Source organism: Typopeltis vanoorti, chromosome 9 (assembly GCF_054136105.1).
Source record: "Typopeltis vanoorti isolate ZY-2024b chromosome 9, IOZ_Tvanoo_1.0, whole genome shotgun sequence".
In the NCBI taxonomy this organism is placed as follows: Eukaryota; Metazoa; Arthropoda; class Arachnida; order Uropygi; family Thelyphonidae; genus Typopeltis; species Typopeltis vanoorti.
The window spans coordinates 72,446,872-72,474,124 of NC_143557.1; the positions used below are offsets into that span (position 1 = coordinate 72,446,872).

The 27,253-nt window shown below is 36.7% G+C and overlaps 1 protein-coding gene across 1 annotated transcript in view; it reads right to left on the reverse strand.

Moving 5' to 3' along the window:
- The window catches only part of LOC150103151 (uncharacterized), a 55,426-nt gene extending 32,939 nt beyond the window's left edge, over positions 1-22,487 (reverse strand). The window contains exon 1 of the mRNA XM_090397427.1: positions 21,939-22,487. Coding sequence (XP_090253553.1) covers positions 21,939-22,415 — 477 coding nt within the window. The 5' untranslated portion in view covers positions 22,416-22,487. The remainder of the gene's footprint in view (positions 1-21,938) is intronic.
- Between the last annotated feature and the right edge of the window lie 4,766 nt (positions 22,488-27,253).

A 27,253-nucleotide genomic window follows, 5' to 3' on the forward strand; every position in this document is an offset into this window, starting at 1 on the left:
CTGGAGTACTGTTCGATCAATCTGGTACACAGCTGGTAATCTTTTCATTCCCAAATGCATAACCTTACGCTTTGCCACATTAAACTGACATCCATTCTCCTTTGCCAAGTCTATCCAAATCATTCTGCAAAACTTTAACATAATCTGTATTAACTATTGCTCTATGCAACTTTGCATCATTGGCAAACAACTGAACAGTTCGTCTCAGATCCTTTCCTATATTATTAATGTACATATTTCATCTGCAAAAATTCTATAAGCAGATTTAAGGAACCACTATGGGAAGCCCTTTGTCACCTGCACTTGCCAATTTCTACTTAGAGCATCTTGAAGAATCCCTTTTCATCTCAATACGATTTAAACCTTTCTTTTGGATAAATTACATGGATGATATGTTGACAGTCTCGCCAGACCAGACTCAAAGCCTCTCTACAAACTTTCTGAACCACTCAACAACCTACATCCACTCATCAACATCACCATGGAAAAAGAAAAGGATGGAAAATTAGCCTTCCTGGGTATCCTCCTTTTCCAATACCTCTTTTGAAATACATCTGTTCACTGTAAGCCCACTACATACAAGATTCAGCTCATCACCCATCTATATAAAAAAAAAAACATCTTCAATTCTTTGCTCAACAGAACATGTTATCTGCTCCAATTCTGATCACCTCCAACAAGAACTAAGCATCATTCAATGCATCATATTACAGAATGGCTTCACCTCAAGAAGTTTAAGTGCATCGTAGACATGAGATGAATCCTTAAAAAAACCGTGAATCTGACCCAGACATTGCAAGCATCTCAGAGGCATTTGCAAAGATCCTGAAAAGATAGTTTAGTTTCTACATTTTTCCCTATCAACAAAATCTCCTCCTAGTTACCATCCATGAAAGATAAACACTCTCCCCCCCCCCCCTCTGGTGTTTACCAGGTTCAGTTTGAGTGCCTCCACTCATCCTTTGGACAAACAGGATGTTCAGTTGAAAAACCAACCAAAAGAACACCAATCTTACATCAACAATGAACCTAAAAACTCTGGCCTTACTCAGCATGGAGTGGACACTGATGACATTATCCTCTCATCCAGTATTCACCTTTTACATTGGTGTCAGTTTAGGCTTGAGCGATTATTTAAAGAGTGCTGAAGTGCATCACCCCAACTTAAATCAGAATGACCACCTATCGACTGCCAAGATTTGAGAAAGTCAGCCTCATAAATGTTTTCCTTCTCCTCCACCTTTCTTTAATTATCATTTCATTTTATTTTGTAACCACCTGTATGATGGCACTTTGGCATGTGGCTTATCTCTGTAAACTGGATTAACATTCTTTGTTCCAGCTTCACCTTGTGATTATGCTAATACACTTATGATGGCCTGTTAATTTCTGGACAAAATATCTGAATAATAAATTTTTTTTTTCTTGTGAATATATATATATATATATATATATATATATATATATCTAATAATAATTGTTATTATCATAAGTATACCATTGAAAACTCATTATTATCACATCTTGAATAGCATCCTTGTCAGGACAAGAGCCATAGGTTTGATTAACAGACATCATGCACTAGTTCAAAGCATCCTTTCACATCATCATCAAATTCTTGACATGTACCCTCTAGGGTGTGTACATGATATGATAGTACTACATGAAAAACTTACATCATTACTAACTTCCTATCTACAATTTTCCTCCAAATCAATCTATTACCTGTCAAGACTCCAATATTATCAGATCTTATATTTCTGTCTTCTAGGGCACTTTTTTTACTGTATCAATCCACCTATACCTTGCTCCTTTTCACACAGTCATCAATAATTCTTTCATGCTCCTCTAAATCTGTTAAAACAGGTGCAGCAGCCATTGAACTGCTTTATTAAAGATACCAAGCAATTTTATAAGCTAGGTTTTAATTCTTTTTCCCAAGTGAAGCAAACAGACAAATATGTCAAGTTTGCGCTTGAACGTAGTTCAAGTCTGAGGCAACTTGTGGTAAAGATGGAGCAAGCTCTGATCACTTTCCTTAGTATTTCCCCCTAATGCAAAGCACATCCCATTGCAGAGATATATGATGCTATGCATTAAAGGCAAGGGCCACTACCCAGACCGGTTTTGACCTTTATTGAGGTCTCGTCAGTGGGAGCCAGACCCATAAATGCCAAGGTTGAAGTGATGCAGAGCTTATAGATTTTACCTAAACAAGTTGCCACAAGGTACTTTGACCTTATTAAATAAAAATCTCAGGATGAGAGTAAGATGTAGAAAGTTTTTTTTAACTTGGGTATACAACTTGGGTGCACTTTGTGTGCTCTGAAGATGCTGGATATAATACCAGCAAAATATTAGCTTTTAAGTTAATAAATAGTTATTTTCTTATCAATCTGTGTTCGATTCAATACCATTTAAATCCAATTCAAAATATGTTAAAGATACCAAGCAATTCTATAAGCTAGGTTTTTAATTCTTTTTTCCCAAGTAAGTCAAGTTTGCACTTGAATGTAGTTCAAGTCTGAGGCAACTTGTAGTAAAGGTGGAGCAAGATCCGATCACTTTCCTTAGTATTTCCCCCTAATGCAAAGCACATCCCCTTGCAGATGCTATGCATTAAAGGCAAGGGCCACTACCCAGACCGGTTTCGACCTTTATTGAAATCTCGTCAGTGGGAGCCAGACACCTTGGCATTTATGGGTCTGGCTCCCACTGACGAGACCTCAATAAAGGTTGAAACCGGTCTGGGTAGTGGCCCTTGCCTTTAATGCATAGCATCATACATCTCTGCAAGGGGATGTGCTTTGCATTAGGGGGAAATACTAAGGAAAGTGATCAGAGCTTGCTCCATCTTTACCACGAGTTGCCTCAGACTTGAACTACATTCAGGTGCAAACTTGACATATTTGTCTGTTTGCTTCACTTGGGAAAAAGGATTAAAACCTAGCTTATAAAATTGCTTGGTATCTTTAACATAGTATACCCAAGTTAAAAAAATTTCTACCATTTAACTGCTGTTTCACAGAATACATTTTCCCTCTTCATTCACTCCTTTAAAAAATATAAGTGTTTCCTGTAATGTATTTTCTAAAGAGAATGATCTTCAACTTCAAATCCAGTGTTAAATTTTGTCTTCTTCTCAACTTTTTGCTTGTTCACAGTGCTAATGTACTATAGGTTAAACAACCTCTCATATATATGGGATTACCATGTAAATTAGTTCCAGAATAGAAAGCTGATGTAGATTTTGTCAGCCTGGTTAGTTGGGTAGTTAACATCCCTGTTCTCCAACTCACCTAATGTGAGACCACTGTCCTGCTTATTGGAGGCCTGAAAAGTTCCATGTTTAGGCTCTAGAGTAGAGTTCCCAGATTATGCAAGAAATAAAAATACAAAAATTTTAAAATATATTCTTAGCATGCCTGTGGTACTAATTTACAATATGATTACAGCCTTTTGTGGGTGAAAGCCACTGAAAAAAGATATGATTATCAAAAGCAAGTGTGTAAGCAAACTGAAGTCTTTCCTAAGCTATAAAACAGAGTTTAGGCAAGCATTGAAGCTTATTAGATTATCCTCATTCCACTGGAGAATTTTAAGATCAATATTTGATACTGGTTATGGAAGATGAAGCTTAAATTATTTGAGCACTGGAATGGAGTGTATATTAACATCAGCAATGCTAACATTTGATGTTAGTGAGAGATGATTTATTAACATACATTAGGAAGAGTACAGGGCAAAAGTACAAAACTTGCAATCTAATCACTAAGGACAGACCATAAGGAGGCATCTATGCAAGATCTGATGAAAATGTACCAGAAATGTCTAAAGCAACCACATCAATTGCTCCAAAGTTTTCCATGGCTTGTGTCCAAAAAAGGGGATAATGTTTTCTAGGAGAAATGCTATGAACAAGGGCAGTGTAATTCATATTAGTGATCACTAATGTATATGTTGACATCCACATAATGAAGTGTTGACTGTTGTCATCTGCATTATTTTTGAGAAGATGAGGTGAGGACAATTGGACAAAAGCTTGATGGCTGACTTATCTCCTTTTAGGAATGGATTAAATATAGATTTGCTTTCATGCTGTTGGGTAAATTCCAGCTTATGCAATGCAGGATGGGTGTTAATTCTGGAGTGCGAATTGAGCACAGCAGAGGGAGATAGACGTATTGGTATCAAAGATTAAAGATCAAAGGAGTTATTTAGCGAGTTGTTTGCAATATAGTGGGATAATTTTCCTTTGTCATGTGGAAGGGTAGAAGTTCTGTTCAACAGCTTTAGCAAAGGACCAGAGGTTTCAGCTGCCACTTAGGCAGGAAGCAAGATTTCTACAGCTGGCCTTTTCTCATTTATATATTTATTTTATTATTATTTTTTTTTTTAATAGGGATTTGGCAGGCTATAATATAGGCTGAGAGTCAGTAGAGTTTTGGACTTGTTCCATTTCAAATATGCTGAATTTTTAATCATGGACCACTTTGGCACACATGGATAACCTGGGTTTGAATAATGGTTAGGGTTGTGTGGAGTCAGGGATAAAGATTAATCCAACTGCAAGGATTATTTCAGTTATTTACTTAAAGGAGGTGTATGAATTGGAAAAGTGGAAATAGTAATCACACATCCTCAAAAGATCAAGAGGCTAGGATTGGCTGTGTGAAGTCTGTAGAAAAGGAAGTATGCACACAAGGTTTTGGTCAGAGTTACCAAGAGGAAAGCCGAACTACACAGTATATTTAGTGGGAGAGAGATGGTTAAGAAAATGTCCACTATTGGGAGAATGATAAGAATTATTATTTGGTATTTTAGTTGAAAGATGAACTATTTGTATTATATAATACAATAATTGTATTATATTATATTTGAATGTGGACTGCAGAGTTTGGTGGATAGAAGAAGATGAGGTGATATGATTGAGACTTTTAAACTATTGAGAGGTGGTGACAGGGTTGACACTGAGGAGTTATTTCGCTTGGTTGAACAGCGGGAAGGAGTGATGACAAGAGGCCATCCCTGGAAGTTACGAAAGGAATATGTGAGCAAGAGGGTGAGGAGTGGTTTCTTTGCATGGAGGGTGGTTGAACCATGGAATGCATTGCCTGATGGAGTGGTGAGAGCGAGAACGGTCAATAAGTTTAAGGAGTGGTATGATAGACTTTGTGTTTCTTAGGGGGGGGACCTCCCCCTCGATTAGTCTTGTAGACTTTGTGTTTCTTAGGAAGGACCTCCCACGATGAGTCTTTTGACTCCATGGAGGCCTGAATAATAATAATAATTAATTAAGATCAAGTCAATTTGAATGTGAACACTGGTGGATGATGGCTTCAGTGTGTGGAGAACCATTCAGAATTGGTATTAGAATTAGGACAGCAGAAAAGCAGCCAGAGTAGATAATAAAAAAAGGATTCAAGGTTGAGCAGTTTGTTATGGAATGTTATATCTGACAAATGTACATGCATCACCCTTCTTATGAAAATAATCAGGTAAGAAGTGCAGCAGTTGGTGTTGTTGAAGTACTATAACAAATAATGGGAAGTTTTGCATGTAAGTGGTGACAGTGCACATCATTAATGTTGAAGCCATGAATATTAATGAAATAGATGAAGCTTTTCTCTTATTTTGCATGGGAATTTGGTTTCTTGGGGAATATGTTTTTGTTGTTTTTTTGCAGCAGATTTTTCTTGATTATGGTCAATGTTAGATACCTCAAAGCATGATATATGTATTGAGGGGGGGGGGGGGGTGAGAGTTGCGATTATTACTCCCACATAGTAGGGAATAGCCCAGTTTCCTGCGAGTGTATGGCCTCAGAGTTCCCTGCATACCGTTATTTCTCCAGGCATGACTGGCAGGATTATTTGAAGGCTGATCGGGAAGCCTCTTCACATTTTACCATTAGCTTTGATCTCATATACTATGTAGTGGCCAGCCTACAGAACTGCTGTACCCACAAATGAAGAAGATAATGGCTCTAATTAATTAAAGCGTAGATGCATGCCCATGAAGGATATCACATATACTACATGTGTGGAGAGAAATGGGATATCTACTAAATCATATACAAATCATATTACTATAAAGCAATGGAAATAAACAGTATATATTATAATAAGCAGTAATGAGATAGATATATATAATGAAAATCAAAGCAGCCTAACATACAAGAAACTGTTTCAGAAACAACATGTACTAATTTGCAGCTAGCACTGTTAGTAGAAATTGATGGTTCAGATTCCTTTAATGATTCATTCAGTCTCATTTAATGAGACTACTGAAGGGCTACTTTGGCCACTGATTTGAAAGAATCATCAAGTAAGAAAGTCTGATTGCCTCACATTGTACTATATACTGATAATTATCATGGTAAATTCTAAGTTTGCTTGGCTTGCTTTGTATGGCATTGCAGTGAGCATTCCTATTTGCAGCAGAAAACTATTTCCTAACTTTTTAACTGTACTAATGTGAAAATGTTTTCTTTGATATTACACAATTATTATTTTTATTCATATGGAGTTTCCTCCCTTTTCTCCCCCGTTCCTATTGGAGTGAGTTGAGCCCCCTCATGGGGGGTTAAGTATTTATGGCTGCAGATCCGTGTGTGTTCACGGGGCCAGTTTGCCTGCTTGCGGGATTAAAAACCCTAGATAAACTGGGGGAAAAACCCTGCTGTCCACGCCCAAGACAGGCTAACTTGGCTATGGCTGAGGAATCCTTAAGCTCCTCACGTTGGCAACGGGAATCAAACCCAGGACACTCCTTCCCCAGGGAAATATGACTGCGAAGCGCAAAGCCACTAGGATAACCGCGCAGACATATTACACAATGATCAGTATTCATATTGATAAATTATGGAGACTACAACCATGTTAAGAATATAATTTAATTTCCCAGTTTAAAAGCAAGTTAAGATATCACAATTTCTAGAGCCAACTACAGTAATTTTAAACCAAACAACTTTCCTTGAAAAAATGAATCAATTAGTCTCAGATAACAGCACTTATCAACTTGTGAAATACAATCCAACTAATAGTATTAAAAAGAAAACAGTAAAATTACTTAAATCAGTCACTTCCTTTTTCACACAAGTGTAGCGTAGAAAAGGAAGTGACTAAACACTCGTTCTCTGAGAATTTACAGTTTGCCTAAGATTCATAAGCAGAATGTACTGCTTCAGCCATTATTTGAAGGTATCAACATCCTCAATTGTCTAAGAAGCTAGCATCAACACTCAAGGAGTTGGTAAGTCATTCCCCTTCCTATATAAAATACACACAACACTTTCTAAACAAAATTAAGGACATCACACTTGATAAGTAATTTATTAATCAGTTTTAATGTCTGCCCTTTTCACAAATTATTATTATTATTACCACTTCAAGACCTCATGGAGTCAAAAACTCATCTGGGAGGTCCTTTAATCACACACACACACAGCTCATCATACAGTGTTTTAAACACGTTCAAACTCTTTGCAAACACCACATTCTCAGGCTAGGCATTCCAATCATTCACAACTCTGCACGAAAAAAACCTGCCTCTCACTCCCCTACTCACACCCTCTTTATACAGTTTCCAGGGATGACCTCTGGTTCTCCCCTGATCTCTCATTATTCTCTGTAAAACTTCTCCAGCATTGATCCTATAACAACCCCCTTACCAACTTGTAGGTCTTTATCACATTCCCCCCCCTCTCTCTCTTCCTCCTGTCCACCAGACTCTGCAAATTACATCTTCTCAATCTTTCCTCATACTCGACATCAGAAACTACCTTAGTCAGTCTCCTTTGGACCCTTTCAAACATCTCTTCATCCTTCTGAAAACCCGGTGACCAAATCTTGTCACAATAGTCCATGTGTGACTTAATCAAAGCCTTATACAACAGAACAAGAATCTCCCTACTTCTACATGTCAGTGTCCTCCGCATCATTCCCAGAAGCCTTTGTGTTGTCTTCACAATTTTACCAATGTGTCCCCTATTTAGATCCTTATCCATTATCACCCCCAGATCTCTTATTTCCTCTACCTCCAACAATATATTCTCACCAAGCATAAATTCTGCATCCCATCTTTGTTTTCCAAATTTTAAAACCTTACATTTTGCAACATTGAACTCACATCCCCAATCACTCAATCTATTCAAGTCTTTCTTTAAGGCCACAACATCTTCACTACACTTCATGGTTTGTCCCAACTTTGCATCATCTGGAAACAACTGAATATCTCCATCGAAATCTTTGCCAATATCATTAATATACAAGTTAAACAGTAATGGCCCTAAAACAGACCCCTGAGGCACTCCACTAGTGACTTTCCTTTTCCTGGGATATCGCTCCCCCATACACAACTTGTTGATACCTATCAGATAGCCAGTCTCCAATCCAATGCACCAATCTAATATCCAACCCCATCTGCTCTAGTTTGATTGTCAACCTATCATGAGGTACTCTATCAAAAGCCTTTGCGAAATCCAAGTATATTACTGTGTATCCTTTTCTTTCTGTCCAAGGAAGCAGTCACTTTATTGTAATAAGTAAGTAGATTACAAAACATGACCTCCCTTTAGCAAATCCATGCTATTCATCAAAGATAATACCATTGTTATCAACCTAACTCTGGATCCTAGTTCTCACAAGCTTCTCCAACAACTTAACCACAACACCTAACACACAGATAGGCCTATAGTTTGATGCTTGAATTCGATCACCTCCTTTATGAAGTGGCACAATCTTTCCCTCCTTCCACTCCTTAGGAACTTGACCGAGTGCAAGACTCATATTAAAAAAATATGTCAAGGCAGATGTCAACTCCCTGGCACATTCTTTCAGAATACGTGGTGATATATTATCAAGTCCCACAGCCTTATTAACACCTAGTTTACTGAACTCCCCATACACCTCTTGCTCACCTACAGTCAGTCTCTCTTCCCCATCATCAACTGCTCTCAATCCCTCCATGAAGTCACATTCACAAGATTGAAAGATCTTTATGAACTGCTCATTAAGTATCTCCACCACACATTCTGCATCAGCTGTCTTTATACCATTTTCTACAACCAATGTCATCCTTCCATAATTATTCTTTCTTTTGCTGACTACATATCGAAAGAACTCCTTAGGATTCTTTTTGGCTTCATTAGCCAACTGCTGTTCATACCTCTCTTTAGCTACCCTCACCAACCAAGTCACCCTCCTTGCTTGGTCTTTGTAGACCTCATGGAATTGGTTATTTCCACTTCTCTTATGCTGCCTCCACAATGCCCTTCTTCTCTGTATCGCATGCTTAATCTCTTTATTCATCCATCTCACACCCACCTTATTTAACCTCACTCTTGGAATACATTTAGACATTGCATCTACTAAACAGTTTTTTGAAAATCCCCCAAGCTGCATTGATCTCTTTTCCAGCTAACTTCTCATTCCACGCTACACCTGCAAGCTGTCTCCTGAGCTCTTCATAATCACCCCCCTCCCTTGTAGTTCCACATATACCCTTTTCTCACAGAAGTCCTCGCACTGCTGGCAACCACCCAGGTAATCACTTCATGGTCACTCTCACCAATTGGTGGATGATTTGACACCTCATTTACAATTACATCCTCTGATGAGATGACCAAATCCAAGACCCTCAAATCCTCGTGTGTGCCCTCTGTTACATACTGTCTGAGGTGGTTATCCCTCAAAAACTCAAGAAACTCATTTTCTTTACTTCCAGTTGCTATCTCATCATTCCAGTCTATATTGCCATAATTAAAATCACCCATAATGATCATCCTTTTCTTATTTACTTGGCTAATTTGATTGTACATTTCATTATCACCACCATCTACATTACCTGATCTATAACAACATCCCACCAAGTATTTGATTCTATTCACCTCTATCTCACACCATACTGCCTCAAAACCACTGGCACTATTTCCCTCTTGCATCTCCACTTTATATGAACATAACTCTTTCTCTATCATCAATAGCACTCCCCCTCCCTTTTTACTCCCTCTGTCCTCATGAAACACATCATACCCTTCCATCTCTATACCTGTCAGGATGTCATCCTCTTCCAACCATGTCTCACTTATTCCGACAATCTTTGGGTGAACAGACGCAATTAGTGCAACCATTTCATCTGCCTTGTTTCTTATACTTCTAGCATTTGTATACAAACACAACAGCTCATTTCTGTATCTACAGTTAGTTCCACTGATACTACCACTCACTCGATGTGATCTCTCCATGCTCGACTGGGGCCATTTCCCTTTCTTCTTTTTCATTTTAAAACCCTTTTCAATTCCAACTGTTTCCTTTTGATCCCTGGTCATCCCATTCCTTTCCTGCCTACACATGCTCACCTCCTCTTGGAGCATCCACCTTTCTCATGCTGCGTACCTCTGTCCACCCTGAGCCTCCCCGTTTCCCTGCTCTTCTTGCACACCCATTCTCTCATTTTCTATACTCATACCACTCACTTCTCCATTCATAACCACCTCTTCAATCTCTCCTGCTCTTCCACATCACTTCCCACTCGATCTGATTCATTCTCATTGGAGAGACTACTTCAGCAGTCTCTCCAAGCGACTCACACCATAGCCACTCAAATGCAGTCCATCGCTCCCATACAGCTCACTTCGTCCCTCAAACTCATTCCACACATTAACAAACCGTACTCCCGTCTCCTCACACATTTCAGCCAGCATATCATTCATGATCCTTGTTCTCTGCCTCATTTCACCACAGTCATACCTAGGCAGCATGCTAACTACCCTTCCTGTCACACTATTCTCTTTTATCCTTCTAAGCAGCCTCCTGATATCCATTCTGACACACTCTTTGTCCTCTCTCAAATCATTCGTACCTATTAACTCTTGTGCTCGCTCTCATATCCAATGCCTCAATCACTCTACTCATTTTAGCACCTGGAAAACATACCTTGTGCATTCTATCCTCCAGAACACCTTTAATAATGGAGTCGCCATACGCTCATCTTTTGTTAACTCTTTCATTCCATCATTATTTATTTTAATCGTTTTTACCTGAATTTTCTTAATTTCATTCTGTATCCATTTCATTTCTTGCCTCATCCAATCCAATTCAACTTCCGAATCCCATTCTCTCTATCATTCAATCTTTCTAACTCTCACCCCCCCCCCCTTCTCACTTTCACTCTCATTCATCCTTCTTTGTTTCTGTACTTATGGTCCAACATGCGTCCAACTTTCGCTATCATTCTTCCCATTTTCACACTCATTCATCTTTCTTTGTTTCTGTTCTTTCAGTCCAACATGCGTCGAACTTTCGCTATCATCCATTCTTTCGATTTTTTTCACTTTCGATTTCTATGTCACGCCATTTCTAGTTTCATTCGTTCTCTCAATTTCGTTTCCTTCCGCCACTCTCACCTCACTTTCGTCCCTTTTAACATCCGTTACAGTTTTCAAATCGCTCTTTTTCTTTTTCACTGATTTTGTAAATTTTTTCGCCTCTCTTTCTCACCATCCTTCTCTTTCAAACGTGCACCCATTTTCCCCATGACAATCTCGCTACTAACACTTTCTGTCATCAATTTCATATTTGCATTCAAATGTCCCAATCAATGCAACTCTTCTTTTGCAGAAGAAATTCCTACCTGACATCATGCTCTTTGTCCAATGTGCTACACTCGGATAATTTTATGTGGCAAAATACTTTTTACTTGCAAAAAAGAAAGCATAGCTATGAGCTTGCCATTACACCCCCCCCCCCCAATTGCTAACATTTATATGGAAGCTTTTGAGCAACATGCTCTAGATTCCTTTACTATAAAACTCAAAGTCTGGCTTAGGTACATTGACAATGTTTTCATTATCTGGCTTCCTTGGTTACCAGATTTTAGACACCTTCCTCATCCTCCTAAACAAACAACACGAACATATAAAATTCACAACTGAAATTGAAAGTCAGAACACGCATCCATTTGTAGATATACTTGTCACACGTGTTTCTTCTGGGAGTCTTTCCTTCACTGTTTATCATAAGACTACACATACTGGCCAATATATATATGCAAGAATTATTATCACCAAACAAAACAAAAAAAAAAAAAAACTAGGTGTTGTTAACATATGAAAAAACAGAGCTTTAAAGATTTGCTCCAATGAGCAAACATGAATTAAAAGTTATCAGCAATACCTTCCTAAAAAATGGCTACAGCAAAAATGCTAACAAAATTCTTCACAAGACTGCACTTAATGATAAAAATAAACTAGATTTCAATAAAACTAATTATTCCATACATTAAAAGGATATTAAAATAAATAGAATACTACAGAAATACAACCTTAATGCTGCCATCTTTAAACCTCCTGCAAAATAAATATCTCATTCAATTCTTCCAAGGATCCACTTCCTCTCCTGACCATCCTGGAGTATACTGTATTCGGTGCATCTGTAATTTGCCTCATGCAGGTGAAACTGGATAAACAATTCCCATCCGAAAAAAGGAACATAAATGATGTTAAATTTAATAGCCATGGTAAATCTAGCCTTTCTGATCATTCCCTGAATGCTCTACATAGAGTTGACTGGAAAGGCATTTGTTGTTTACATCAACCAAAATATGGTATGAGAGTGCAAATTTAAAGAGGCCTGTGAAATTCTTGTCAAACCACCCTAATCTTAACAATAATGGTGGTCTAAAAATCCCTAGAATATGGATGGCACATACCCACATAACCTTTTGTTTTAAGAGTTCATTATAATTAGTACTGTAGTAATCCAGGATCTTAGCTCACTTATGTTAACTTATCAATTAGGTCACCATTATTGCTGTAATAAAAGTATTAATAAATTTGTTCTCTGACCATGTTATAAATAAGATATACCTTTGATATAGTTTTTTTTTTTTTTAAAGGTCAACCCAGTAGAATAACGACTGATCAAATCCTTGTCACTTTCACATGATAACCTTAATATGAAGGTTGATACGTCAGGAAATTAAAGTAAATATTCTTAACATAGGTGTAGTCTCCATAATTTATCAATATGAATGTGAAAATTTGTATGCATCTCTATATGAGCAAACTATTATAAACTCTACTCACTCTTGGAATAAGCAGAAGTTTTTTTATTTGCTGTGACAACAGACCAAACAATAATTAAAGAAAATTTATTATTATTAATTGAAACAGTATGTTGCATACAACATTCAAGGTATGGATAAGCATTTTTTGAATTCTGCTCATTCTTTTCAATTATGGTTGTCTGAGTCAAAGATGCAGACTTCCGATCTTTGAGGAATGAAGTTATGATAGAATTAGCTATCCTTCTGCCATAATATCTATTCTACAAGCAGCACATGACAATACAAGATCAGAATGAAAGATCACTAGAACAGCTAGTGTGCTTGTTAAGTTGCTATCACTGCCTAAGGCACAACATCTGGATAAGCTGAAGCATTTCATATTTTAAACTGCAAAGATTGTCATATTGATTTGTACTGCAGTTCTGATTCTCAGCTTCACATATTCAGGCCTCTTGAAGTTGGCATCAACCTATCTCTTAAACTCAACAGAACAGTCATTGGCATCCTCATCTACAACTTTTGCTGCAGCATCTCAAATTCTGATGTTAAACATGCACTTAGAAGAGGAGGGCTGATATTGGCAGTATCTACAGACAGGTAGCATCCACAACATGCCTCCAAATATTGCCATTAGGCTTGATGTATGAGGGTGGTCTGAAAAGTTCTTGGCCTAAAATGAAAAAACAAATTTATAATTTCAAAATAATTTTTTTTTTCAACATAATCTCCCTTAAGATTCCAGCGATGCTCCAGCACCATTATCCCATCCCTGTAGTGGTTCTCAGTAAGATCTGTAAAATATCTCGGCAATCACCTCTTGATTCAGAGAAAATGCTGACCAGCGAGGAAGAGTTTTAGTTTTGGAACAGATAGAAGTCAGAGGGAGCCAAATCTGGGGAATAGAGTGGATGTTTCAACAATTCATAGTGCAGATCTCTTAATTTTCCTACTACCAAAACACTTTGTGGGCAAGTGCATTGCCTGGTGAAAGATTATTTTTTTCTTCTGCAAACCAGGTCTTTCTCATGAATTTTTTCATCTAGTCTGGTTAAAAGATCGGAACAATATTCCCCGGTTATTGTTTTACCCTTTTCAAGATAATTAATAAACAAAATGCCTTTAGCATTCCAAAACACTGATGCATGACCTTTCCTGCTGATGGAACCAACTGTCTTCTTTGGTGCTGAACAAACAGCTTCTGTCCACTGTTTTGACTGCTGTTTGGATTGTGGTGTGTAATAATGAATCCAAGTCTCGTCCATAGTAATAAATCGATGCACAAAATCACTTTATTCTTACTTGTTAAAATGCTCCAAGCGCTGTTCAGAGATTTTCATGCGAGTGTGTTTTTGATCTGCTGTGAGCAAGCACGGCACCCATCTTGCACAAAGCTTTTTCTTTTTTATTTGCAATTCTTCATGCAAAATATATCCTACACGTTCTTTTGAATGCCTATAGTCTCAGCAATTTCATGCACTTTGACTTGCTGGTCATCCAAGTGTTGTTATACTTTTTGGACGTCCTTCACATGGATCATTTTCAAGGCTGGTACGACCGCGTTTAAACTCGGCAGCCCATTTCTTAAGTCTTGAAAACAAAGGAGTACCCATAAACTTTTATGAACTTCAAATGAATTTTTTTTGGTGTTAAACCTTCTTTTACAAAAGAATATTATAACTGCACAATACTCAATTTTATCCATTTCAAGGGATACCAACAACACTTTTGCTTCAGACAGCTATATAAAACAAACTACTTATAGAATGACTTGCAATTTCACATTGATGCTTATGACAGATGTACCAACTTAGGAAAAAAATCTTGTTGATAGTGTTGCCATCTATGGTCAAGGCCGAGAACTTTTCAGACCACCCTCGTAATTACTATCCTCAAGTGAGTTTGTCCACTTAAAGGAAATCTTTAATAGCAACTTTCCATGCTTTATAAATTATGCAAAGACAAAAATATAATTACCAAAGCTGATAAGGGCAATGCCACTGTGGTCCTCAGTACCAGCAAACACAATCATAGAATGAATGTGTTGCCCAGAGAATGCATTACATAAAAACTTTAAATTATAATTTCAGAATGAAGCATTTAAGACTTCTTAAAATCATTACCTCATTGCTTGCTGAATTTGAAGAAAAAAACTCAAACCATTTAGTTCTTGCTCTCCAATGTCCAAAGCCTCATGAATATATGAATTAACAAAACTCAAACCCAGTAACCCTCACTAATCCATTAGTAGATGCTACTAATTCCCATACCTTTAAAATCAACCTGTTAATTGTTTTACCCCTCTTAAGTGGCTGTACTATGCATAAAAAATTCAACCTACTTCAAATCTTTAATCCAGAATTTAGTTTTTAAGCAGTAAAGATATCATGGTTAGTTTTGACATCACTAATATCGCTCTCTTTCTGACACCCTCAGACATTCTTCTTCTTCAGCTTTTCCCACTTAAGTAGGGTCGCTGTTTGTGGTGAGTCTCCTCCACAACCTCCTGTCTTAGGATGTAACCACATCCAAGTTCTTTATCCTCAAATCCTCTTCCACCAGCTCCCTCCATCTCTTCTTTGGCTGCCCACACTTCCTCCTCCTCCTCCCTTGCACATCCATCTTCATGACCTTTCTTCCCACATATTCGTCCTCTCTCCTCATCACATGACGAAACCATCTCAACCTTGCCTCCTGTATCTTCACTCCTGAGTCTCCTCCACAACCTCCTGTCTTGGGATGTAACCACATCCAAGTTCTTTATCCTCAAATCCTCTTCCACCAGCTCCCTCCATCTCTTCTTTGGCTGCCCACGTTTCCTCCTCCTCCCTTGCATATCCATCTGCATGACCTTTCTTCCCACATATTCGTCCTCCCTCCTCATCACATGACAAAACCATCTCAACCTTGCCTCCTGTATCTTTGCTCCTAAGTTCATAACTTTCACTGTTCCCCTCACAGAGTCATTTCTCAAACAATCTTTTTCTGGTCACACCGCACATCCACCTAAGCATTCTCATCTCTGCTACCTCCATCCTGCTAATTCCCTCAGACAAGGTCTGTTTTAGGTCCATTACTGTTTAACTTGTATATTAATGATATATGTGAAGATTTGGATGGAGACATTCAGTTGTTTGCAGATGATGCAAAGTTGGGACGAACCATAAAGTGTAGTGAAGATGTTGTGGCCTTACAGAAAGACTTGAATAGATTGAGTGATTGGGCATGGAAATGGGGATGTGAATTCAATGTTACAAAATGTAAGGTTTTAAAATTTGGAAAACAAAGATGGGATGCAGAATTTATGCTTGGTGAGAATATATTGTTGGAGGTAGAGGAAATAAGAGATCTGGGGGTGATAATGGATAAGGATCTAAATAGGGGACACATCGCCAAAATTGTGAAGACAACACAAAGGCTTCTGGGAATGATGCAGAGGACACTGACGTGTAGAAGTAGGGAGATTCTTGTTCCATTGCATAAGGCTTTGATTAGGCCATACATGGACTATTGTGCCCAGATTTGGTCACCGGGTTTTCAGAAGGATGAAGAGATATTCGAAAGGGTCCAAAGGAGAGAGACTGACTAAGGTAGTTTCTGACCTCTGGAATGTCGAGTATGAGGAAAGATTGAGAAGATGTAATTTGCAGAGTCTGTGGACAGGAGGAAAAGGGGAGATATGATAGATACCTACAAGTTGGTAAGGGGTTGTTATAGGATGAATGCTGGAGAAGTTTTACAGAGAATAGTGGGAGATCAGGGGAGAACCAGAGGTCATCCCTGGAAACTGTATAAAGAGGGTGTGAGTAGGGGAGTGAGTGGCAGGTTTTATTCGTGCAGAGTTGTGAATGATTGAAATGCCTTGCCTGAGAATGTGGTGTCTGTAAAGAGTTTGAACGTGTTTAAAACACGGTATGATGAGCTGTGTGTGTGTGATAAAAGGACCACCCAGATGAGTCTTTGACTCCATGAGGTCTTGGGGTGGTAATAATAATAATAAAGTTACTTCCGAAAAAAAGTTTGTTTTGTTAAACCGTAAATGAACACACTTGACAAAACATAGCCTGCCTGCTGCACTTGACTGAAGCTGGTCCTAACAATAGCACAGATCTTCAAACAATTATACCCAAAGCATAGGCAAAATAGCAGTATGACAGAAAAATCAGAGTTCCCCACAATCTGTATGTTGGGGGGGGGGTCTTCAGATAAGGATATATGGTTGAAGAAGGTGAATGTGTTATGCCATGTTACTGCTTATTCCAGATACTGTAATCAACAAGATTTCTCTAATTTAGTAGAAATATTTTATATTTGTTTATACCAGTGTTATAAGCACCATTTCTGCATTTCATAATATTAATGTACTTGAAGTGTACTTAATGAAAATGTTTAATATATAACCAATTTTACTACAAAATGGTTTTTAACTAATATTATTAAATGTAATCTCAAGAAGAAATGCTACCTTAGTTTTTAGAATTTGGAAGTTCTAAAATTGTTGTTATGGATATCTTCATGGATTCTTATACTAATCAACATAATGCTCATCATACCTTTCCTTAATTTATTAACTGACAACACATTTATCTGTATTATTATTATTACATGACACCTCCAGGGAGTCCAAGGACTCATCACGGGAGGGCACACTACTCTACTTTGCTAAATACATCTCATCCTCTCCACTACTACCATCAATGCCCATCATCACCAACAACATTTTTTTATATAAATTGTGTGTGTTCTGAAGGCTGATTTGTCTGTACATGAGGTGAAAAACCTGCATTTCTGGGAGAAAAAGTCCTGTTACCACTATATGAGATCGGCTAACTCACCTTCAATTGAAAAAGCCCATATAAGGATTCCTCTCATCATGATGAGAATTGAACCCAAGTCTTTTCCGATTGAAGGGTGCAACGTTCCATTGTTCTTCCAATTGCACTGCAGCAGCTATATATCTATCCTATAAAACTCTTTTAAGTAACTTATGTTTCCATCACACTCCCTCTTTCCCACCTATCAATCAAATTTTGAAGCCTGAAAACCTTTAATCTTAAAACATTTCATTGGCCATTACTATCCTCTAAAGCCTTACCTCCACTTTTCTCCAAACTCTGATGACCATATCTAAGTACAAGAGACCAGATGTGATCATATTAAGTTTTAATAAATATTTTAAAATGAAGAAAAATTTACAAGGAAACTTATAAACTTCCCATTATTTCTTTATCTATAACCTTTTTTTTTCTTTTGTAGATTGTGAAAATATAAAACATACAAAGAAAACTAATTATTATAGTGCTATTTGTGAAATACTTTTTTTGTCAGATGCTACCCAATTTTTGGAAAGCTGGAGTATGTAGACCAAAAAAAGATAACTAAAAAGTCTAAAGAAAACCTGTAGAGAATTTTTTCAAATTCTCTACAGGTTTAAATATCCATAGAAGAAATGATTATGGGAGAAGAATTTGATGGGTTCATAATGAGGTGACTATAGCAGAAGATGGTGGGGATGGTTTAGTGACTTTTTTAATCATGATATTCAACAATGTAAATGAGGTTATTGACTGGAGAGAGTTGAAAGGGGGGGGGGTGTATATGTTATAGTGACACTTGGGCTCTTCTGCAGAATGAAAAATCCAAGTTTCCAGAAGTAAAAACCCTGCCACCTCCATATGACAGGGACAGAGAAATTGGAGGTGATCAAATCAAAGATGTGTGTACTTTGAGAACTTGTAGTTTATGTAAAATGCATAATTATATCTGTTGTTATTTAGTGAAGTTTGCTGGAGAAAACTGTGCTTGTGACTGTTGCTTAAAGAAAGTTTCACAACCAGTGAAACTTTTGTTGCATTCATCATATTGTCCTCCTTCCATCCTAAAGAGATAAGATCGTGCCATTGCATAAGAATGGTGTTAAAAAAGAAGTATGAAATTTCTGCAGTAATAGCAATAATTAAGGTACTGGAAAAAGTTGATTAGGTGTTGGATATAAAGAAGCGAATGGTCCAATTCTCTGTGGAAAAATCGTTAGTTTAGGGATTTTTTTTTTTTTTTTAGCTACACTTTATAGTAAGGTTATGGACAGCCACTGACAAAAAAGAAATGTATACAGTTATATTTCTAGATTTTGCAAAGGCTTTGGTAATTCACTTTTTTTTTTTTTTTACATCTTCCTACCTCACAAAAGGTTAGTAGCCTTAGAATATTAGTACCGTGAGTGGACTATGGATTTTTTTCTATTTTCTTTATGAATTTTATATCTTTTTTATATTTTTATTTCTTTACATAATCTGGAAACCTGCTCTAGATACCAAACATGAAACTTTTTCAATCATTTCAGGCTTCCATATAAATACAGTAGTGGTCTCTCACTAACAGTCACAAACATCCATGTCTTTCAGCTAAGCTGACATTGAGACAAATGGGTTTGTATAATTAGTTGAGTGGATTGGGGACTGGATTTGAAGGCCTAAATAATAATAATAATAATATGACAAACATCAAGGAGTTGTGTATTGCAGAGAAATTTAAGAGGAGAAAGATGAGTGAAGTATATTGTAGGGCTCTATTCTTAGTCCATATTGTTCAATCTGTATAAGTAGATATCCAAAATGTGTTTTTAAGTTTGGGAGGATTATTTAGCATGATGTAGGGCCTTCAAAGAAATTTGAGCAGGGAAGTGAGTGAAGAGAACAGTTCAACATGTGCCTAAATGCAAACTCTGGCACTTTGGAATTTAGGACTGAGTAATTATACTGGTGAGGTTATATTACAGGAAACAGAGAAGGAAAGGGATCTTGGAATGATAAGAATTTAAGTTCCAGGGATACACTACAAAAGGCAGTTCATGTGCCATGAAGAACTGCTTTCTTTGTTCCATTTTAAACAAGAATGTGGTAGTTCCATTAGTAGTCCAGGTTTTGATCAGACCATACCTAGACTACTATGCACAGACCTCATGACATGAATTTTGGGGAAATGAGGAAAACCCTGAATTCAGAAGCAGGTAACAAAAAAAAAAAGTATCAAGGCTTTGAATTTCAGTTTTGAGGTAGGCCAAGAGAATGTGGTCTGTAAAATCGTAGGGTACAGAGAAAAGAAGGGTGATGTAATTGAAAGCTTCACAGATGGATGTTAGACCCTTAAAGTGGCAGAAAAATGCACAAGAAATGAACTCCTTTGAAGTTATATAAGAAATGAGTTGACTACAAGGAGGTTCATGTTGCCATAACATTAATAGGTGAACTTGACTCAGGAAAAAAATAAAATTAGAAGAATAAGTATTTAAGATTGAACATTAATTTTCAATCATCATCTGGTTTAATTGGAATGAAACAGACAAAAAAATAGTTAAAACTAATTATCATCCAATATTTTGGCTTCTTACAAAAGTACAGTTTTTAATAAACAGGTATTGTGTAGTCACTACAACAAAATGAGCAAACAAGACCCACTGCAAGATCTTAAGATCTTGCAGTTTAGTTTTGTTATATATAGATCCTAGGTAGCACCCTAGGATTGGGTTGGAGGTCTTGAGATCACATGGCAGCATCAAAAATGGTGGAGAAAGAATAACTTGGCATTAATTACCAGTAGCATCATGAGCACATTAAAGGTGCAAGGTCCAAGACTTTTGTGCTGCAGATAATTGGATGTGGTTCCAGGTCAATACATAAAATAATTTTTTTTTTTTCTTATTTTGCAGAAGAATTTCAACATTAAATTGCAGAATTCACCTAGCTAGTAAACTAACGAAAAATATTAGTGATATCAAGCAGATTTTTCAGTGTTGTTCTTTCTTATTCTTATAGCATCCTTGGAAACTGTCCAAGGAAATTGTTTCATTTGCATAGTTATACCTTGAATCTTCTAAAGATATTTGAAATTTTTATTAATTTGATACCAGTGTAATGATTTTCATTAAGCTGATGCACTGCAGATTTGAGAGATCCGCCTTCGTATAATTAGGTATTTAGTAATGAGAAAGATCCCTGCAGAAAATGAGCTTCATATAATAGTGACTGTAATTATACATAAGAAGAAGCAAAAAATACTTCCTCATAATTTACAAAATGCTCTTGGTTTTGTGCAGCACATAGAAGTAATATTAATCCTCGGAAAATCAACCACATGAGATATATATACACACACACACACACATACATAGATAGATACATACACTGACTTTTTTTTCTTTTTTAAGGGTATGTGGTACTTTGTATTCCTACAAATAAATAAAAACAATACAGTGAGTGAAAGTAATTTTGATAAGGCAATACATACCAGTATTACTGGCGTGTATTGCCTTATTAAAAATACTTTTATGAGAATATACAGCCTTTTGAAATGGCAAAACAAAACTTAACTAAAAAGGCCACTGTTTTTTTTTTCCCATTAGATAGATATTTGAATAGTCTGCTGTTGCTGTGATATACAGCTTTTTCTCTTAAATAGGTAAGAAATTAATATAATAACGATAAAATTGACACTTTATGTGCGTAAAATTGATTCTATTATGAAGACGCACATCTGTATCAAATTTTGCGTTAGCAGTTAATTCCATAAGAAAAAAATACGCGGACCTGTTATTTCAACGCAAACTCCAGCTCACCGCACGTATTAATGCATCAAAAAAAGTGTAAGACACATACAGTATTAGCATAGTCTTGTACATGCATTACCGAATAACGTAAAAACAAGCTTGTTTTATCTAGATTGTTTTAAAAATATCTTAAAAAAACTTGTATCCGATTAAATATCACTATTCGCATTTCACAGAAATTTATAAAAAAAAAAAAAAAAAAACTATCGGTAACTTGTTTTGAAAAAATAAAGTGACGACACAGTTTTATAGCAAATGATAAACCAACCTGACATCTGGCAATTCGTGATGAACTTGCCGTAGCTGTGGGTCTACACTCTGGTTGATTTCGGTAGGGAAGACGTGATTTTAGAGCACCTGTTTTTCTGGATACTTTTTGTAGCAAGTCATGACGGCCTTGTACAAAGCATTCATTTCGAAATTCATGAATGTCGAAATTTTGTGCCGTATTAATTGCATGATGATTGTGATGACTGACCTTCTTGAATCCGTAGAGGTTTAGCTGGCGCACAAAGCTGGTAATATTACTGGTTTTGAAAATATCCAACTGATTGTCGAGGTACTCAATTTGAAACTTTGAGTAATCAAGAATGATGGATTTCCCATCTCGGCTCCACTGAATTGCTCCGGTTTTGCACTCATTTACTATTTTCCATAGCTTTTGTGGAAATCTCATAGACAGCAGAGATTGGCCATCTGTTTGAGTAAAGTCGAGTCCTTTTTTCGACAGATTCTGAGAAAACATATTGCCTACATTTTTGTAATAAATTTACCTGTTACTCGTTGTCAAGAGCAATTGCGTTCGGATTCTTTCTCGAGAAGTTTGGATTTGATTTCCAGCGCGCCGCATCGTTTAGTAGGCACACGTGTATCATAGTAATGTGACGTATAACATTAGGTATATTCAACTTACTAACTGGGCGAAATAACACTCATAAAATGAATAATAATACTGTTTAACACTGTTTGTGATATATGGTAACTAAAAATGCACATAATGTGTAAAGGAGCATCCATGGCACAAGTGCAAATAATAAATAATGACGGAAGTGAAACGCACACTTACGACTGAAGAAGCAAAAATATTTTTCTAAGCACGAAACATTTGATATTTCTGTTGTATAATTTCATATTAATCGTTTCAATTAATTTACTATTCATTTCATTGCTTGAGGGGGGGGAGGCGAAGAAAAACACAAAATTATTTATACTAACCAAAATTTTACGCAACTCAAAACATAAATGACATTCAAGTACAAAGGTGATTTTAAGCCGAGATTTTCTAATGATGTGCCTTACAGTCACCCCCCACCCCCGATGCATTAGAGAAATCATCATTTAAACTATGAATAATAAGAGCTATCGTAAAATATATCACACATTCCACTAACGCATTCTTAGAGGGGGAATAGGCGGAAATCTTTGGGCTCCGAATTTCAATACTTCAGGGAAGTTTGGCAGACAAATGTCTGTCTTTTCTGATTTCTAAACTGCTATATTGTCTGAAATAGATTGATTTTTCGAAGTTGTTGCAGGAGTAAAGTTTCTGCGATTAAAAAAAAAAAAGCCTGTGGCTAGATCAATTAATTCGAGAACGGGCTGAAAAAGGCCCTGGAATCGAACCTCTAATGGTCTGTTTTCTCTTATTATTTCTGACAATTTGTTATTGACCATCAAGTTATTTGTTTAGTTATTTAATTAAAAATTATCAATTTTGGGATGTTGCAACCATGCGAATAACTGGATATTGACTTAGTGTGCCCCTGCAAGTAGCTATAGGAAAGTGCATAAGGAACATATGAAGACGGCTAACCAAAGTGAAATCTCATTCTTGAAGAATGACAGTCAGGTCAAACCATCTGTTCGATTTATAAGCGTAATTAATTCTTTTACAATATTATAATACGTAAAATATCAATTTGTCTTATTCGCGGGATAACTTACTGAAATTACTCCATGATGGACAAATTATGATGTCCAAATAAAGATTAACGAAACTAGTATAGAAGTAGGCAATGATAAATGCCTTTTGCAAGTCACTTACAAACTTTCAACTAGGTCTGTAGTTGAAACTTTTTGGAGAAAAAACTCGCTTGCCGGTGGCAGGGACAACTAACTCGGAGACCAGTCGAATAAGGATTAGAAAACGACGAAAACAACTTTCAAATTAAACATTTAAAATACTTCTAAAATTTAAACATTTCTGCTTTTCTTCCCTCTAAGATTTAAGTAATCCTACTTTGAACACTATATAGTTTAATTTTCTGAATATGATAAGTTGCAAATCTATCCCAGCGTTCAAAGTACAGGTATGTTCGTTTTCCATTATCAGTTTAAATGCATCATCTTTTATTTATCTACTATTTCTTGAATACTTGTTTCCTAGTTAAGTTAATAGCTTTTATTTTAGAACGCCCAAAACCCTGTCATCTACAGTACCTACCGCAGAAAAGATATTGCAGAAGAGGCCACAGCTTTGGAAATTTTTGATACGGAATCACCATTTTATTGTCCAGCAACTGATCGATATTTCTTAGGCGAAGATCAGCTTATACTGGTCTGAAGGGCGAAATAAAAAGCTGGTAAGCTTCGAAAAATCATAAATTTCAGTCAGATCGTTTAAAACTTTTTGGAGGAAAAAACTCGCTTGCCGGTGGCAGGGACCAACTAACTCGGAGACCAGTCGAATAAAGGGTTAGAAAAGTTCCTCTAGTTAGCGACTAGATTCGAAATGAAAACAGCTTTCTTCGGGCAGTTTAGCGTTATGGATGAACGCCATTTACACAGGGCTAAGCAGGCCTCCATAGTTAAATATTACATATGAAATACCATTTGTTTTACAAAACCTAACATCCCCCTTTTGAAATTACGTATGGCCACGAACTAAAAACAAAAGAAACGTGAAAACTAGGACGAAATGAAATAGTCTGTTATTCTATAGAAAATCTAAAGCAATTAAGGGTATGTGGAATATAGTCATGGATATCAAAGTTGAGAAACCCACCTGTAAAAAATTCGAAAATACGGAAAACGAGAAAAACAATGTCTATTCAAGACGGAAGAGTTCTGACACGACTAATTCCTTGCAGGCATGGAGAGAGTAAAGGGGTTAATAGTCCAGGAGGCTACGATACTTCATAGGCGAGAAACCGTGGTATTCCTTATTATCCGAACCTCTAGTTCCCTACCACCGAAAATTACCCTGTCTCTCAACTGGTAGCTTACCACAGCTCCTTACGTGGTAAATTTTTTATTTTATTTTACCAACGTTTTTCAGGATGTGAGGTGAGGTACAGTTCTAAAATGTTATCTGACCTAAAAATTCCTTGAGAATTTTAGTAAAAACTAGAAGCGATCCTAGCTAATAATCGGATAAATATTTTACAGAAATCTTCAAAAGAAGTAAATGAAAAGAGCGAACTGATTCTTTCCGGCATTCTGCAGAAAAATGAGAACGACCATTTTCTAGCTAGGATGCCCAAACCACAAAAAAATACGGATTTCCCCTAGCTTAAGTGCCCGTACATCTACAAGCAGTACATTTGAAGTCTACTGTGGTGGGCATTCATTGCTTTTAGGTGGTAGATGAATTTTGTCGTTTGGTGTGAGACTATACTAATTGGAGGCTTGAAATGTTTTCAACTCAGATGGAAAATTCGGAGATATGAATATTTATAAATGTTATATTTAAATTTCAAATTTAGTAAGACTTGATTGTACACATTCCAGAATTTTACTGATAGGTCCTTTAGAAAACGAGTTCTATTGAAGTTTTATGGAACAGGTGAAAACAATTGTTTGAATGGTTTGGGATTTAGTTCAGCAAACAGATGAAGAGAACGTTTATATCTTCTGTTTCCTCATATAGCCACCAGATGCGATCATATGGGCACTATCGTCGTACCCTAAGTGACAGCATAGCAGTAGAATGGAAACAGTCATAAGTAGAGATGCACAAGGTCATTCAATTTCTGCATGTTACACAGGCAGTAGAAGGATACCGAGCAGCAAATGTCATGACACAGAATGCCGTTTATGTCTTGGTATATGTCTTGGCTAACAGCTGGACAGATATCCAAAGCGATCAGCGAGGGGTAGGCATCTGAAAGGTTATGCAACACACTACTCTTATCCCCTTATCTTAATCCAGTGATTTCCATTTTCGACCATTAGAGGGGCATCTTGATTGCAACCAACAGAAATGTGCATCATGCCTTTATATTCTGAAGGTACATGTTGAAACACCGGAACACGAGGAAACAAATGCATAATCGTTTATAGCGACTATGTGTGGAAAGTGGTGTGGACCACTTGCAAGTAGCTTCGGTAGAAAGACCTAAGTTCGAATCCGGTCTGGGACGCCCAGAACATTTTCCAGCCAAAAACGTTAGCCAGTCTCGTACGGAGATGGCAGGATTTCCATCCCGCCAAATACATGCAGTTCTTCCCATCACAGTCTTAGTTACTTCGATCGTAATTCTAAATAACCTAAAATTGACTTATATCACCGATTCATCTGTGGCATGATAAAGTCCTTCACTTTATCATGTTTATCTATGAGAGAAAAAAAAAAGGCATTTCAGAAGATCATTATAGTAAGAACATAATTTACTCGTGTGTGTGTGTGTTAAAAAAGTCTTCACATGTAAAATGGGAGATCAGTTTCAACTTGCAGTTGTGTTTAGATTGCAGATCCAAAGGAGAATAAGACAATTCCCGGCAACAAGAAATCAAAGCAAAAAGTGAATTTTTAAGGAAATTTAAAAAAAAAAATGATAAAAGAAAATTGCAATCTGCTATTTTAAGTTTAAAAAAAACTGAAGGAAATTATAAAAACAAGAAATATTAGAATTTTAATAGGTGTTTTTAAAATCCTCTCCGTAAAACTGAAGTGTAGTTATCTTCCAGATGTTTTAAAAGGTAGTTTTTGTTCACACAGTCACTGCGCATTTACAACAAAGGAAAATATATTCCACTGGAGCATCATCAGCCAGAGACATGAACTGCGTCAATTAAACTAAATTGTAATTTTTGTATAATTTAGTTAGAAAACTAAAGATAACTAATATGTAAAAATCTTTTCAGATTTTTCCAAAAGATTTATATATTTACTGAAATACTTTCTTTTCTTCATGAAAAGGGCATCATTTCAATAACGATGTTAATATTACATCTACGATATTTGTATATAATTTAAAGTAGACGGCCATCGCCGTATTGTGTTTGGTAATTGGTGGGCACGATTACGATTTGAACAGCCTTCAACTTCTGTAACTTTTGCTAAACGTTTTAATGTGACACAGGATGACTTCGGGGCCTACACGTAAGGATCAATAACAGGGGTGGGTTTATTTTAAGTTATGGAAAAGTGGTTTTAACCATGTGTGTAAAAAGTCAATTTTTTTTTTTTTAAATTAGAAAATTGGTAGTTGGTGGAGCATTGGTGATCCGTGAAAAAGTCGGGAAGCCGTTCGCCAAGTTTTATTCACTCTAATATAACAGTATTCAGACATATACCAACTTCTGAAACGACTGTTTACCTCAAAGGATATCCGAAAATGGTATTTCTTAGTGGAAGAATAT